The 16,147-nt window shown below is 40.5% G+C and overlaps 1 protein-coding gene across 2 annotated transcripts in view; it reads left to right on the top strand.

The window, feature by feature from the left end:
* The window catches only part of MCMBP (minichromosome maintenance complex binding protein), a 44,265-nt gene that overhangs the window by 23,201 nt on the left and 4,917 nt on the right, over nt 1–16,147 (top strand). Inside the window, exons 7-14 of one of the 2 annotated variants that reach the window (XM_036898684.2) lie at nt 4,203–4,351; nt 5,737–5,837; nt 8,654–8,832; nt 9,156–9,279; nt 10,282–10,399; nt 13,158–13,323; nt 14,208–14,341; nt 15,273–15,437. In XM_036898684.2, the coding sequence (XP_036754579.1) occupies nt 4,203–4,351; nt 5,737–5,837; nt 8,654–8,832; nt 9,156–9,279; nt 10,282–10,399; nt 13,158–13,323; nt 14,208–14,341; nt 15,273–15,437 (1,136 nt within the window). The other variant, XM_036898685.2, reaches the window with a different exon arrangement.

The following is a 16,147-nucleotide window of genomic DNA, read 5'->3' as shown; positions in this document are numbered from 1 at the left end:
ACAGCCAGGCTACATCTACATCTGCGAGAACTCAGCATCTCACAAAAGGAGTAAGATACAAGCTGCGACCTGGCAGGACCTGAGTGCACCCCCGACACCAGCGCTCCAGTGGGAGGAGAGGAGTCAGAATGGGGAGGGAGTGGGAGCCCAGGGCTGCTAAATAACCAGCCCTAGGAATCCGCACCGGGAGCGCAGACACACATTACATGGTGTGCTGGATATTAGGGAAATGGAAAAGTAAAATCTGCGAGGGGTCCCTGCAGCCGGCTCCCCTGGGACAAAAGAAAAGCAAGTGCTTTTGAAAGTCTTAAAGGGACAGGGGTCCCACAGCTGGATGGAATCATGCCGGCGCACTCAGCCCAGCAGCTGGGAATCCCGGGGAACTCTGGGCACCCTAACCCCAGGGTGGCAGTGCAGCTCTGAAGCCCCTCACGGCAATAAATAGCCTACCGTTCATATCCCCCAGTGGTGTGGCCCCGCCACAGTGGCCGAGCAGCCTGGGAGCGGCCCAGCCGCAGCAGCTGCCCAGAGCGTTCTCCCAGCGCGCAGCCGCCCAGGCCAGACCCAGGGTCACCGACGGTGCACAGCTCCCCAGCGCAGGCAGAAGAAGACAGGGCAGGGCGTGAAGGGGCGCCGTTCTCGCAGGAGAGCACACCGGGTGCGCCTGCCTCTCCCCGCAGGGCTCTGGGCTGCCCAGATGGCTGCTCCCGGTGTGTGGGTAACTGACACAGGCAGTGGAGAGGGCCAGGGCAACTAGCAAGCGGGAAGGGACTTTGTTCTCCCAGCTGACACACGCACCACCTGCCTGCAACTACCTCTATCACCATGAAAAGGCAGAAGAATTTGGTCCAGTCCACAATCACCCAGACAACCCCCGAGAGAGAGCCTGGGGAGACAGATATAACCAATCTTCCTGAAAAGGAATTCAAAATAAAGGTCATAACCATGCTGATGAACCTGCAGAGAAATATACAAGAGCTAAAGGATCAAGTTAGGAGGGAGAATACAGAAATAAAACAATCCCTGGAAGAACTTAAGAGCAGACTGGATGAGGTGCAAGAGACTGTTAATGGAATAGAAATCAGAGAACAGGAATACAGAGAAGCTGAGGCAGAGAGAGATAAAAGGATCTCTAGGAATGAAAGAATATTAAGAGAACTGTGTGGCCAATCCAAATGGAGCAATATTCACATTATTGGGGTACCAGAAGAAGAAGAGAGAAAAAGGGATAGAAAGTGTCTTTGAAGAAATAATGGCTGAAAACTTCCCCAAACTGGGGGAGGAAATAGTCTCTCAGACCATGGAAGCCTACAGAACTCCCAACAGAAGGGACACAAGGAGGACAACACCAAGACATATAATAATTAAAATGGCAAAGATCAAGGACAAGAACAGAGTATTAAAGGCAGCCAGAGAGAGAAAAAAGGTCACCTATAAAGGAAACCCATCAGGCTATCATCAGACTTCTCAACAGAAACTTTACATGCAAGAAGAGAATGGCATGATATATTTAATGCAGTGAAACAGAAGGGCCTTGAACCAAGAATACTGTATCCAGTACAATTATCATTTAAATATGAAGGAGGGATTAAACAATTCCCAGACAAGCAAAAGTTGAGGGAATTTGCCTCCCACAGACCACCTCTACAGGATATTTTAAAGGGACTGCTCTAGATGGGAACACTCCTAAGGCTAAGTAGATGTCACTAGAGAAAACAAAATCACACCAAAGAAAGCAGACCAACTAAGAAGACTAACTAAAGGCAAAAAATAAAATCAACTACCCACAAAAGCAGTCAAAGGAAACACAAAAGAGTACAGAATAAAACACCTAACATAAAGAATGGAGGAGGAGGAATAAGAAGGGAGAGAAATAAAGAATCATCAGACTGTGTTTATAATAGCTTAATAAGCGAGTTAAGTTGGACAGTTAGATAGTAAAGAAGCTACCCTTGAACCTTTGGTAACCACGAATCTAAAGTCTGCAATGGCAGTAAGTACATATCTTTCAATAATCATCCTAAATGTAAATGGACTGAATGCACCAATCAAAAGACACAGAGTAATAGAATGGATAAAAAAGCAAGACCCATCTATATGCTGCTTACAAGAGACTCACCTCAAACCCAAAGACATACACAGACTAAAAGTTAAGGGATGAAAAAAGATATTTCATGCAAACAATAGGGAGAAAAAAGCAGGTGTTGCAGTACTAGTATCAGACAAAATAGACTTCAAAACAAAGAAAGTAACAAGACATAGAAGGACATTACATAATGATAAAGGGAGCAGTCCAACAAGAGGATATAACCATTATAAATATATATGCACCCAATACAGGATACCAACATATGTGAAACATACTAACAGAACTAAAGGGGGAAATAGAATGCAATGCATTCATTCTGGGAGACTTCAACACACCACTCACTCCAAAGGACAGATCCACCAGACAAAATAAGTAAGGACACAGATGCACTGAACAACACACTAGAACAGATGGACCTAACAGACATCTACAGAACTCTACACCCAAAAGCAGCAGGATACACATTCTTCTCAAGTGCACATGGAACATTCTCCAGAATAGACCACATACTAGGCCACAAAAAGAGCCTCAGTAAATTCAAAAAGATTGAAATTCTACCAGCCACCTTCTCAGACCACAAAGGTATAAAACTAGAAATAAATTGTACAAAGAAGGCAAATACAACAAAGAGTTTCTGTTTAGTTTCTTCAGCTGTGCGCAATTCTATTTTATAAGTTCATATTGTATTTCCTTAATGCTGAGGCATATGTTAATGTTTTTGAAATTGGAGTGTCTGACAGTAAATATATACAAATGTGATAATAACTTTATTTTTCACTCCATGAACCCCCCAATGTTTATTAAAATTAATGGTTTGTAATGACAGTGAGTGACATGTTAGAACCCAGGATCTGTGGTAATTCATTCTTATCACTTAAACAACTGTTGCTCCTCTCAGTTTCTGGCCCCTCTGTTTGAATGTCACACCACAGGGCTTTTTATACATTTGAATGCATCATATATGTGAAGTCTAACTTGTTTGTTTCTAGGCAATCATTCAAACTATATATATTTGTTACTTTTTTGTGATAAGTGTAGATAAACATGTAATTTTAAGAAATAATATGGGGAAATCCTGGATACCCCTAACCCCATTTCCCCTGATGGTAATGTCTTGTGTAACTGTTGTAGAATATCATAACAGTGGATGTTGGTATAATCCATTGACCTTATTCAGAATTCATATTTTTCTCATGTATTATTTGTGTGTGTGTGTGTATTTAGTTCTGTGCAATTTCAGCACATGTGTAGATTCATGTAACTACAACCACACTCAAGATAGAGAACAATCCATCGCCCAGATCTCTCATGCTGCCCTTCTCTGTGCACTTCCCTCTTGTCTCTCCCTTCTCCCCAAGTCCCTAACCCTGGCAGATACTAATCCATTCTGTCTATAATTTTGTCATTTCAAGAATGTTAGATGAGTGGAGTCATAAAGTAAGTAAACACTATGGATTGGCTTTTTTCATTCAGCAAAATTCCCTTGAGATTCATCTAAGTTGTTTTGTGTATTTAAGTAGTTTATTCCTTTTTATTGCTGAACAATATTCTATGATATGGCAGGCTATACATTGATTTTAATTAGTTATCAGACCTAAATTGTGACTACTTTGGGGATAGAGGGTATCTTTTAATCATATTTGTAACCCCAGCTAGTCTGATTCCTGGTATACAGTAGATGTTAATGAATATTTGGTAAATGAATTGATTGCTATATGCCAGTTTATTCTGCTTAATAAGTAGAAAAAAGATTATTCTACCAAGGTAGTTTTGTTGTCAGTAGGCCACATATTCCTCAGTTCAAAAATGTCAAAGTAACCATATTAAGTACTAACTTTTAAAAGTACTTACAGTTGAGAGTTGATGGGAGGAACTTGTTGCCATTTTATCATACGGGGAAGAAAGGTATAAATTTTTCAGATTTTCTAAATAATCTTTGTTCTTGTTACAGGTCAGAGGGCTTTGTTAGTATATATTATTTCCTAAAAAAAAAAGTAACAATCTAAAGTTTGTGAGCTCAGAAGTATCATTTATATCAAATTTGAAATGCTCTTTAGAAAAGTTCTTTATCTCTACAGAAATGACTAAGTGCAGTGCTATCCTTTGTATTTAGGGAGTGTTGGTCTTCAGTGGTGTGGAGAGCCAAAACGGTTAGAAACTGAAGCTTCCACTGGGCAACAGCTGAGCTCCCTGAACCTCTCTTCTCCTTTTGACTTGAACTTCCCATTGCCAGGAGAGAAGGGCCCTGCGTGCCTTGTGAAGGTAATCAGCCCTGATGTTGATACAGAAGTGTTGTGTGTACCAGAAATTAAATGGAAAACTTAGAATTTGTATTAGTTTTCTGTTGCTGGTGTAACAATCACCACAAGCTTAATGGCTTAAAACAAAAATGTATCGCCTTATAGGCTTTAGGTCCGAAGCCCAACAGGAACCTCCCTGGGGGTGAACCCAGGGTGTGGGCAGGGCTGCATTCTTTCTGGAAGTGCCCACAGTCCATGGCTTGTGATCCCTTCCTGCATCTTAAAACCAGCCACAGGGCATCTCCCTGGCCGTTCTTTCATAGTCACATCTCCCTCTGACCATAGGTAGGAAGGAGTCTCCAATTTTAAGGACCTGTGTAGTTAGACTGGGCCTGCCCAGGTGATTCAGAATACTCCCCATACCAAGGTCCTTAACTGATTCGAGTCCCTTTTGCTTGTAAGGTAACATTTACAGATTTTGGGGACTGGCATGTAGACATCTTTAGAAGGCCAGTTTTTTGCCTACCACGGCATTCTTAAAGAATTAAAGAATATTTGAAACACAGAGGTGGAACAATTTTTTAATTCATGTCTGCTTTCCTACATCATTTCTACCTTCTTAATATCTACTTCATTTTCACCATTTTTCCTTCTCTTATCAAAATCCATTTCTCATTTGTATTTAAAATTAAATAGGAAAAAAATCCATGAATAGTTTGGTCTCCTCTCTTGCTTATCCTGGCATTTTAATCCTGATAAACAGTTAAGTGATTCAAGTTGCCAAAATGATCAGTGTGAATTTCCATTCTTATTTATTGTGGCTTTAAATTAAATGGCACTTGAATTATGTGACTCGGGGGCCAGAATTACAATATTCTTCCTGCCATACTTCTGTTAGGTCTTACCAACCAGGAGGCTTGAAGTACTGAGGTCCATTGTGACAGACAACTTCGAAAGTTTTTTTTTTTATTGTGAAGAACCTCGTGGCCACTCTAAGTTTTCTGTTAATCCTGATGTTGCAGACTTTGTGAATAAGTCCAAAATTAGTAGTCCTGTTTTTTCCCCCCTTAGTATAGTTAACAGATTTTGAGATAATGCATGTTTCTAGTTTTAGTTGACCTTCATCCTTTAGGAAAAATCTTTTCTTTGAAGTAGTGTGGTATTTTGAAAACAGGAATTGGTCTGGGCATCAGGAGTCCCATGTTTTATTAACTTACTTCTAGTTAGCAGAATGACTTCAGGCACATACTTTACCTCTCTTAGTCCCAGTTATGAAATAAAGGTCCATTTCCTGATAATGCAGTTCTAAGATACTATTTTTATTATCACTTTAACTTCAACACTAATATTTTATGCTTTTTAGTATTTTTTAGTCCCTAACGGTGTAATTTCATGTGGTCTTCTTAGGTCTATGAAGACTGGGATTGTTTCAAAGTAAACGATGTTCTTGAGTTATACGGCATACTGTCTGTGGATCCTGTGCTAAGTATACTGAATAATGATGAAAGGTGAGTCTCACTCGCTCTTTTCTTGGTAACGTTATTTTGATCTAACTTTAAACGTGCAGAAAAGTAGGACAGTTACAAAGGACTCTCTTTTCCTTTACTCATATTTGTTGGCTGTTAACACTTGTGCCTCAGTTCCTTTGTAATTCATTTGTGCTGTCATACACACACTTTTGTCCACATGTGTACATTTTTCTGAAACACATGGGAGTAAGTTGCATACATCATGCCCCAAATACTTGAGTTCCTGTTTCCTAGGAACGAAGGCTTTCTCAGGTATAATCAGAATACAGCTATCAAAATTAGGAAATTTGTCATGAATACACAATACACCAACCCTCAGGCCATACTTCATTTCCCTCATTGTCTCAGTCCTATTCTTTCTGGCAGGTTTTTCCCCCTGGTGCAGGGTACTTCTTGCATTAACCTTGGGCAGTCCTCAGCTTTTGTCTTCTATGGCCTTGAGACTTTTTTTTTCTTTTTTACTTAAACAATGACAATTCATTTCTCACAGTTGCAGAGGCTGGGAAGTCCAAGATTAGGGTGCCAGCAAACGGGACATCTGCTGAGGGCCATTTCCCGGTCCACAGGTGGCCATCCTTTTGTCACGCTCTCCCGTGGGAGAGAGCAGAGGGCCTGGGCCCTTTTGACGGGTACAAAGCAGTTATCGGTAGACTGTCTCTCAGCTTGGGTTTTTCGGATGGTTCTCACAGTTAGCTTCACGTTACCCATTTGGGGTATAAATAGCATGTAAGTGATGTTTCCTTCCCAGTGTATTGTATCAGGAGGCATGTGATGTCACGTTGTCCCATTCCTGGTGATGCTCATTTCGATCACTTGGTTAAGCAGGTACCTACCAGGTTTCTAGCCCTGTAAAGTTAATATTTTTCACTTTGTAGTTAACATGTAATTTGAAGGGAGATACTTCGAGACTGTGTAAACATCTAGTTTCATTTAACTTTCCCCCAGTTATTTTTAGTATCCATTGGTGATTCTTGCTTGAATCGATCATTACTGTGATTGTGATTTTCGGTCTTAATCATTCCTTCTCCATTTACTTATTAGCGTTCTACCAGAAGAGAGATTTCCCTTCTCATTTATTTATTCAAGTAATGTGTTTATCTCAGCATGGATGCTAATCTGTTATTTATTTTGAGATTCAAATTCTCCCATATTTGGGTAGTGGGATCTAATGTAAACAGATTCTGGGTCCTTTCTGACATGACCTTCATCATTTCTGAATATATATTTTATGACATATTATGCTGAATCAGCCTTGTCTTGTTCTTCCCATGCTCCAGCCCTAATAACAGCCATTTTTACAAGGAGCACCAGTTTCTTTTAGTTGAGGGATAATATTTAAAAATCAAGATCTGAATATGCTATGCTCATTGGTACTGTGTTGGCTTTGCTTCTATACCCTTTTAGCAGACAGAACTAGGAAACATACACATACCCACACACACACACATTTATAAATATCTTCATATATTTCCAAGTCTGTATATCAAAAACCATGTTCCCATTCATCTGCCATAGGGAACCAATCTCAATTTCTGCTTTTATCCTTCCTGTGTTTCTTTTTGCAAAAAATAAATAGGTGTGTGTTTTACTCCCCCTTCGGCCTTACAAGAGGTGCCATGGTACATGTACTCTCTTACATTTTTCCCACTTAACAGTATATCCCCCAAATCCATATCTTCCTTACTCTTTTTTGTTTTGTTTTGCGGTTGCCAAAAGCAAGGAATCCTGCCCCCCTACTGTAGAGATAATCTTGTTGAATATTGAACATTCATGTTGGTTTCTCCATAGGAAGAACTTAATATTTTCACATTAAAAAAATGATGTAAAACAAAAATTTTAAACAACTTTAGGAAACAACAGTTCCTTAATAATAGTATATAAAATTGCTTCTCTTGGCTGTTTCTGGTTAGGATGATTTTCCTGCTTCAGTTTCTTCATTCACAGACTGAGCCAGACAGCCTGGGTAGGAACCCTGGTTTGGGCCCTTACTGGCTGTGTGACCTTGGGACTGACTTCGCAGGGCCTTGGTTTCCTCTTTGTAAATGAGGATGGTTGTAAGGTTTTAATGAATCTGTGTGCAAAGCAAAGAACACTGCCCAGCACATGGTACACACTAAAGGTGGTTTTTATCCTTCTCGTATTTAAGGAGGATAGTAATATGAATTGATGGCTCTGCAGTCAGTCTGTTGTAAAGTCTGAAGATCTAAGAAAACATTTCAGTTATTTGTTTCAATCATCTCACAATAAATCTGTCCTTTGCTAATTTATTTAGCAAAGCTGAAAAACTCACACTTTATTTTCCATGCTCACTGTCTGTCCAAGGGAGGTTATCATGTAAGACCAAAATTTAGGAGAAACAGTTAACAAGATAGAGATGAGGAATTCTTCACACACTGAATGAGATGCTTGGCTGTTGAGATAAGGACCTCAGTTTTCAAACGTGCTATGAAGGATTTGATGTCCCCAGCTGATGATGGCTTAAAAAAGAGTGTTATTCAAAATAACCCTATGAGGACATACTGCATGCTGTTTACTGCACTTAGAGCATACTGAGTAAAAATCTTACCGTTCTTGAAGAACAGAATAAATGAACTATATCATAATAGGACCTAACTAGCCTGAAGTCTATGTGCTGAAACAGTTTAGAATGAGGAGCCATTTTCTGTTCTTTAAGGAGACGCACAGGTGGGACTGTTCTTGGCTTGAAGTCTCATTTTATTTTCAGAGATGCATGTTATTTTTACTCCTGTACAGCTGCTGTGTCTGTGAGCTGATGCTTTATCGTCTCTCTATAGGGACACCTCTTCTCTCCTGGACACCATGGAGTGCACAGACACAGCCGAGGAACAGAGGGTGCACAGCCCTCCTGCTTCCTTAGTGCCAAGAATCCATGTGGTTCTGGCCCAGAAGCTGCAGCATATCAACCCATTACTGCCTGCCTGCCTGAGCAAGGGGGAGAGCGGGGCCTGCAAGCGTAAGTGCAGAGCTGGTGGCCAGCGTGTGGGGCTCCAGGGATGCTGGAGTCGGTCCCTGTTCGTCAGAATAGGTTTCACTAGTGATCAATGTTTCTGTGCCCCATTTGCCTTTATGTTAATTCTCCTCATTAAAATGAGGCCAAGAAAAAGTATCAAGCTGTTTTATTTTGAAGGTTGGCATCCCTTAGAGACTGGTATGTTGAGTCTGTCCGAGTCGTCTGCTGCCCATAGGGCTTTGCTCCGCATCACCATTTTTCCACCTGGGTTGCTCGAGAGGCGCTGGTGTGTGTGTGTCCTGACCCTGGTCCCCTTCCCTCTCCAGTCGTTTCAGGTTTCATGTCTGAGCTGTCTCCAGTCCGAGCGGAGCTGCTGGGGTTCCTCACTCATGCCCTTTTGGGGGACAGTTTGGCTGCTGAGTACCTTATATTACATCTCATCTCTACAGTGTAAGTGCTGGGTTTCTGGTGGGAAGTAAGGGAGTTTGGTGTTTTTGTTCAACGTGGCAAAGAGCAGGAGGGTTTCTGAGGTCATTTGTTTCAGTTTATTAGGCTGCATCATCAAATGGATTTTTATTGTTCAGTGTAAGAAGTGTTACACCATATCACAGACAAATTCCTTTTCTTATTTTTTCTGAGTTTCACATTTAGCATTATGATTAAATCTCCTTAAATTTAAGAGCCAAAATCAGATAAAGAACCTGACTGATGCATAAGATGTGCTCCTTTAACCTTTGGCGACCTGAATTCCGTGTGCGCACCCCGAGGCTCTGGGAGGCCCTGTGTGCGTGCACCCTGAGGCTCTGGGAAGCCCAGTATTTGCCTGTCTAACTTGTCTGTGGACCAGAGCACCTCTCCCTCTCATTTCACCATAGGTCTGTTCTCTAATTTCAAAAGTACCGTGTGCCTTCGGCAAGTTCTGAGAGCATAAGAAGGAAATAGAAATTATTTGTAATCCTTTCACTTAAAGATGATCTCCGTCAACACATTTTTTGGTACATGTTCATACCATCTTTGTCTATATAGGTTTCCGTTCCTACATAGATCTGTTATACTCTAAACACAGAGCCATGTCATGCTTTTATCATTTAATGTATATTAAACATTGTCCCTTAGTAATTCTTCAACTGTTTAATGGCTGAGCTGTTGCTATGTGAACAGGGCATGTTACTTAAAATTTCTGTGCCCCCGATTTCCTTATCTGTGAAACAAAGATAACTACCTCAGAGTGTTCAGGAATCATATGAGAAAGCATTTAAGTGCTCAGAATAGTCTCTGGCATGTAATCAGCACTTGTATATAATTATTAGCTATAATATTTTTATTGCTGTTACTCTGATAAAATAACTGATCAAAGTTTTATTTTTAATGACAACATTATGCTAATTTTTCTTTGCTTTTTTTGATGGAAATCACCTGAGTATCTTATTTGTTGATATCTTTTTTTTCTAGATATACAAGAAGAGATGTTCTTCCACTAGGAAAATTTACAGTTAACTTGAGTGGTTGCCCACGGAACAGTACCTTCACAGAGCACTTATATCGAATTATTCAACATCTTGTTCCAGCAGTAAGATCAACATAGATATGTATTATAAACCTAAGCACCCTTGAAAATCCATCCAGCTGTCTTTCATGGACCCCAGATATTTAACTTTGATTTTAGTAGATCTCATTAAGGAGAAACAAGGTCTGTCAAGCTTCATTATTTAAAGTGTATTTACTCCAAACCTTTTTACATTTCTTTTATTGCCTTAGCACAAATTTCTGTAAGTCTAACAATTGACATGATGGCAGGAATTCCCTTAGAATTGTACTCTTGGTTGATACCAATTTCTTTCTGCAATTTGGTATTGACTGTGTGTGTGCATTAAAATTGTAAATCTAGAAAACTTAAATCATAGGAGCATAATACTTTTAGCTGAGGTAATAAAGATCTTTATCACTGCTGCCCCAATTTTAATTCCAGTTTGGGAAAGTTGATTTTTTTTTTTTGCCAGGGCATCTGGAATGCTGTGTTTATGTAATAGTAAGATCTTAGGAATGGGGGCATTGCTTCTGACTAATCACGTGGCTAGGAATGCTGGTTCCTTCTTACTTGCGGAATTTAAGAGGTTGAAGCAGATCATTCATTTAACCAGTGTTTACTGAGTGTCTATAAGCACTCTTCTTGGCCCTGTAGACACAGCAGTGGACCAAAGAGACCAGCATTTCTCACACACCTTGACTCACTTTTTACACTCTTAAAAAATTACTAAGGACTCAGTTTATGTGGGTGGTTATTATCATTAATATATTGTATTAGAAATTAAAACATTAAAATATTCATTAAAAATAAACAATTACATATGAACATAAAATATTTTAGTAAAAATAACTTGTTTTTTCAAACAAAAAGTTTAGTGATATGAGTGACATTGTTTTACATTTTTGCCAGTCTCTTTAATGTTCTGGTGAATACAAGAGAGCTGGATTGTCCTGCCTATTTCTTCATTCAGTTTATTATGTTTTGATGGAAGGGTGTGAATGAAAGCTGCCTTTACACAGGCAGAAAAGCAGTTGGCAAAGGAAGGACTGTTTTAATAGCCATTTCAGATAACTAGACATTCTTTGAGACTAGACCAAAACTGTCCTCAAAGGGTAGTTGCATGTGTGACCTCAGCAATCTTGTCATACTCTGCTGTAGTGAATGCACTGCTCCACCTTGCATCTGGAATGGCTTTATCGGTGCATGATTTTGACCTCATGGGTCCCACAAAAGGGACTTGGCAACCCTGGGAGTCCCCTGGACCACGTTTTGAGAAACACTGAAATAGTCAGATTTTATTTTGAATTACTGTGGAAGACCAAGTAATAAATAAATACGCAGTATATCGCTGCAGTGCCATGGAGCAGGGCCCCGGAGGAGGGAGAGTGCTGAGCGGGGGGCCAGCGAGGAGCTGCTGCGGACAGTGTGGTCGGGGAAGGCCGCGCCCACAGGGTGTTCAGGGAGAGGCCTGAAGCGAGTGGAGGAGGCCAGGTGGCTGTGCAGGATGCGTCCCTCCTGTGCAGCACCTCTGAGGCAGCGGTGGGAGCACCACTGGGGGATGCCAGTGGAGAGGCTGGGTGGGATGAGCCCTGGGCCGAAGGGTCGGAGGTGCGGTGTGAGGAGAGCCTAGGGCTGCTCCCAGCGGGGAGGCTGAGGTTTAGGTAGCCCGGACTTGGGACAGGAGGTACATTAAGTGGGAAAGTTGCCCGAGAAGGGTGTACAAAGTTATAGCACGGACAGGTGTTTCTTTTTTGTTCTTTTTATCCTACATCAAATTTGTAGTGGCATTATTTACACTTTCACTGTTACTGTGGCCCACTCCCCGTGTTACTCGTTTATGTGTAGCTAACACTGAGTTTCAGAAATTTCTACACACTTGTCTTCCTTAACATCTTTTAGTTTTCACGGCGTATTGTTAGTGACCTGCTTATGCTTACACGGCACTAGGCTCTGCTCTACGTCACTTCCGTTTCATCGGGCTCTGCTTCTTTACAGTCATTTGCTTGTATCTGTAATATAGTTCCCTCCCGCACCCCATTTTCTTCAAATTACTGAGCCAAAGTAAAAAATCCTCCAAATTTTGATAATATATCTTAACTCTTCCACAACACCCTTCTCCCCAGCCCCAGTCTCTGCCCCCATCACACGTAGGTCCCTTCAGGCTGGAAAGGTAGAAGAGGAGGCAGGGTGCCGAGGGTGCTGAGAGGTGGGCTCGGGGACGGGAGGAGGTGCGGGTGGGTAACAGGTCCTTGGCTCTGTGAGGCCCGCGTGAGGAGGTGGCACACGGGCGGTGCCCCGCCGCGGCTCCGCGCGCTCTGCCCAGGGTTCTTCTCAGAGCAGGTTGTCCAGAAGTCTGCTGTAGTCTCTGCTGAGGAAATGCTACTGTAAATTCAGGAAGCATGGAGGAAAATTATGCTTTTCCCTCCCCATCCTGATGAATAAACATTTCATTTTCTATTTTCTTAGCCTGTGGTAGGAGAAAGAAGTTAAGCTTCTGGATATTTGAGCTTTATGTATCTCAGTTGTCTATCATTTGTTTCAGGTTCACTGGTAAAGTAAAAATTATTCTACAAGAATAGCAAACAAGACAGCAAGAATGCAGCAGCTCATAGAATCGGTGAAATTCGTATTTAGAATGTAGACAGTATTTTTGTTTCTAAGAGCTTAAGAAACTGTGACAACACTTCCTTAGAAATTGAGGTTTTTCTTTCTGTATAAAACACAGTGTTTACCCCAAATACATATTTTCTTAAAACAGGGAAACTTAGTTCCTTGCTCATTAAAAAGTTTCTCTTTGCAGTCTTTTCGTCTACAGATGACTATAGAGAACATGAACCATCTGAAATTCATTCCCCACAAAGACTATACAGCCAATCGCCTGGTCAGTGGGCTCCTGCAGCTTCCCAGCAACACCTCTCTCATAATCGATGAGACTCTCCTGGAGCAGGGGCGGCTGGACGCGCCGGGTACGTGCAGGGTGCTGCTGTCGGTTCTGACCTCCCATTACAGCCAGAGCCAGGCACGACTGTAAAGACTTCGCATTTCATAGGCGTGCCCTGTGAATTTGGTTAAAGCATATATATAAACTGGTCAGTGTGTGAACCAGCTATGTTTTGTTGTGTTGTGAAAATAGTACAGTAGAGTAAGGAAGTAGCAAGTAGTTTTTTAAAGGCTGAAAAGGGAGGAGATTTTGCCTTTAGTCATGTATTGCCTCAAAAGAAAAGTACAGAAAAGACCTAATGAAATATTTCTTACTGCCAGTGCGAAGTTTATTTTTTCAAAGAATCTCTGAAAAAAATATTTAGTATATTGGGTGGTTTGAACTAACCTCAGCTATGGGATATGTTATAAAATTACAAGAAAGCAGATGGCTTTTTCTGTGCTCACATGAGAGTTAAGACACTTTGCTGGTCATATACTTAAGAGGTAAAGGTCAAATGAAAACCAGGGTAGACTGGGTACATTTAAGGTAAAGTTGAGCATAAAATCAATGAACTCAACAATTTTATCTCTGAATAAAAATAGTTTTAGTTCTACCATATTATTTTAGCCCTGTGATGAACATACCACCTGGAAAGTAATCATACATGGGAACCTGGTTCGTGCTTTGTTGCACACCAGGTGCTAGGTATCAGATTTTGGGGGGGTCTTGGCCCCAGAAATAATATTTGTCTTGCTTGACACATACTATCTATAAAGTCTGTTGCCTAATGAACACTTAACTTAGTAAATTGGACAGTGGCTCCTATACTTTTTTAAAGCAGTAGAAACTTGATGTCTTATAATTAATGTCAACAAAACTAATTTGTTTAGGTGATTAAAATTAAGTAACTTTTCCTTGCTTTTCTAGGTGTTCATAATGTGACTGCCCTGAGCAACCTAATAACTTGGCAGAAGGTGGATTATGACTTCAGTTACCACCAAATGGAATTCCCGTGCAACATTAATGTTTTTATTACTTCCGAGGGGAGATCACTTCTGCCGGTATGAGTCATTTTGTGGAGATGACATTGGGAAGATACCTGTGTTTTTGTTTTGTTTCTTGGTACTGCTTATTAATAAGTTAAGCTTGTTCCAAAATTGTGGCTGCTGGTTATTAATAAGGGGTTATTTTGCTCTAGCCTTTGGATGACAACCTTGTATCTTTGAAGAACCAGCTATCAGCCGATCACAAGACAAGCAGAGAAAGCTGTTGGCAGCAAAACTCCCACATGCAGGCATTGAAAGTAGAAACTGTCTGTAAATTGCCTGATTAACATCCAGTCCTTTGTTCTTGCTGCCTCTATCCCACCGTTTTCTGCCAATCTTATGTAAGAAATATTTTAGAGTTCCTTTTAAAATATTCCTGATAACTTGGTAATTATTTTTATGCTTTTTGTGAACTGCTCTGGTAAATCATCAGAGTGACTGATGAAGAGAGCTTTTAATTCTGAGCCTTTTAATGATGGGAACTATGCGCATTTGTTTAAAAGATACGTAGTTTCTCTGTATAATAGTGTTCACTTGTCATTTATGAGAAACTGCCTGTGAATGAGAGTGAAATGGCCGTTTGTAAGTTTTCTGTGGGAAAGTGGTTTGCTTTATGTGGTTTCTAGAATTGCAGTTCAGTAGTAAGGTGGAGTACATTCTCCATGATTAAGGAAATATCTAAAATGTTGCAGTTAGCTGCTTTTCAGAGCTCCTTTTTGTATGTTTACTGATACTGTTGAGGAAACATAAGTAATCAAGAAAAGACTAACTTTTGTAATTACTGCTGGAGTTAGAGTGCATGTAAATTTATGTTAAATAGCAATCTCTCCTCAATAATAAGTAGTGTTTTCTAATTCCCTCAGGGGCTGATAGAGGTCATACATCCTCCTGACATTTAGATTAACTGAAGACTTTGGAAAATACCGTGTGCTGTCTCTCTTTTTAGGCAGACTGCCAGATCCACTTACAGCCACAGCTCATCCCACCAAACATGGAGGAGCACATGAGCAGCCTGCTCTCGGCAGTGCTGCCTTCCGTGCTGAATAAATTCCGCATCTATCTGACCCTTTTGAGGTTCCTGGATTATAGCATATCTGATGAAATAACCAAGGTAATTGGGGATATAATTAAAGGATTTCCCTGCTTTGAGTGTTTGATCAATTTACATTTACTGTAATTACTGATCAAGTAATTTTGCTCTTTGTTTCCTATATATCTTAGGTCTTTTTTTGTTCCTCTGTTCCTCCATTATTGTCTTTTGTGTGAAATAGGTATTTCTAGTGTACAGTTTTAATTTCCATGTCTTTTCTTTTTTTGGTATTTGCCCTTGGGACTACCGTTCACATCTTAAAAAACTACAACAGTCTCTTTAGAATTAATTCTAATGTCATCACAACATACACAGAAAAGTTTCTGCTTTATCATTCTATTCCTTCTCTCCCACTTTGTGCTTTATCATAATACAGACTGTATCTTGGTATGTGTCCATGAGTACATTTATAATGGTTACTTTATGCTGTTTGTCTTTAAAAGCACAAAGAAAAAAGACATTATGCTGCTTTTCACATCCCCCTCTGTTGTTACTGTTACCAGCGATCTTTACATGGATTCCATTTACCATGTTGCCCTTTCATTTCAGCCTGAAGGACTGTCTTTGGTATTCCTTGCAGGGCAGGTCTCTTTCAAGTGTTTCCTATCTGGCAATGTCTTAATTTCTCCTTCATTTATGAAGACTAGTTTTGCTGGATGTAGAATTCTTGGTTTATAAGCTTTTTCTTTCAGCTCTTTCAGTATGTCCTACAACCACCTTCTAACCTCTAC

This window comes from Manis pentadactyla, chromosome 8 (assembly GCF_030020395.1).
Source record: "Manis pentadactyla isolate mManPen7 chromosome 8, mManPen7.hap1, whole genome shotgun sequence".
Taxonomy (NCBI): Eukaryota; Metazoa; Chordata; class Mammalia; order Pholidota; family Manidae; genus Manis; species Manis pentadactyla.
This window is presented reverse-complemented; position numbering and strand designations above follow the sequence as displayed.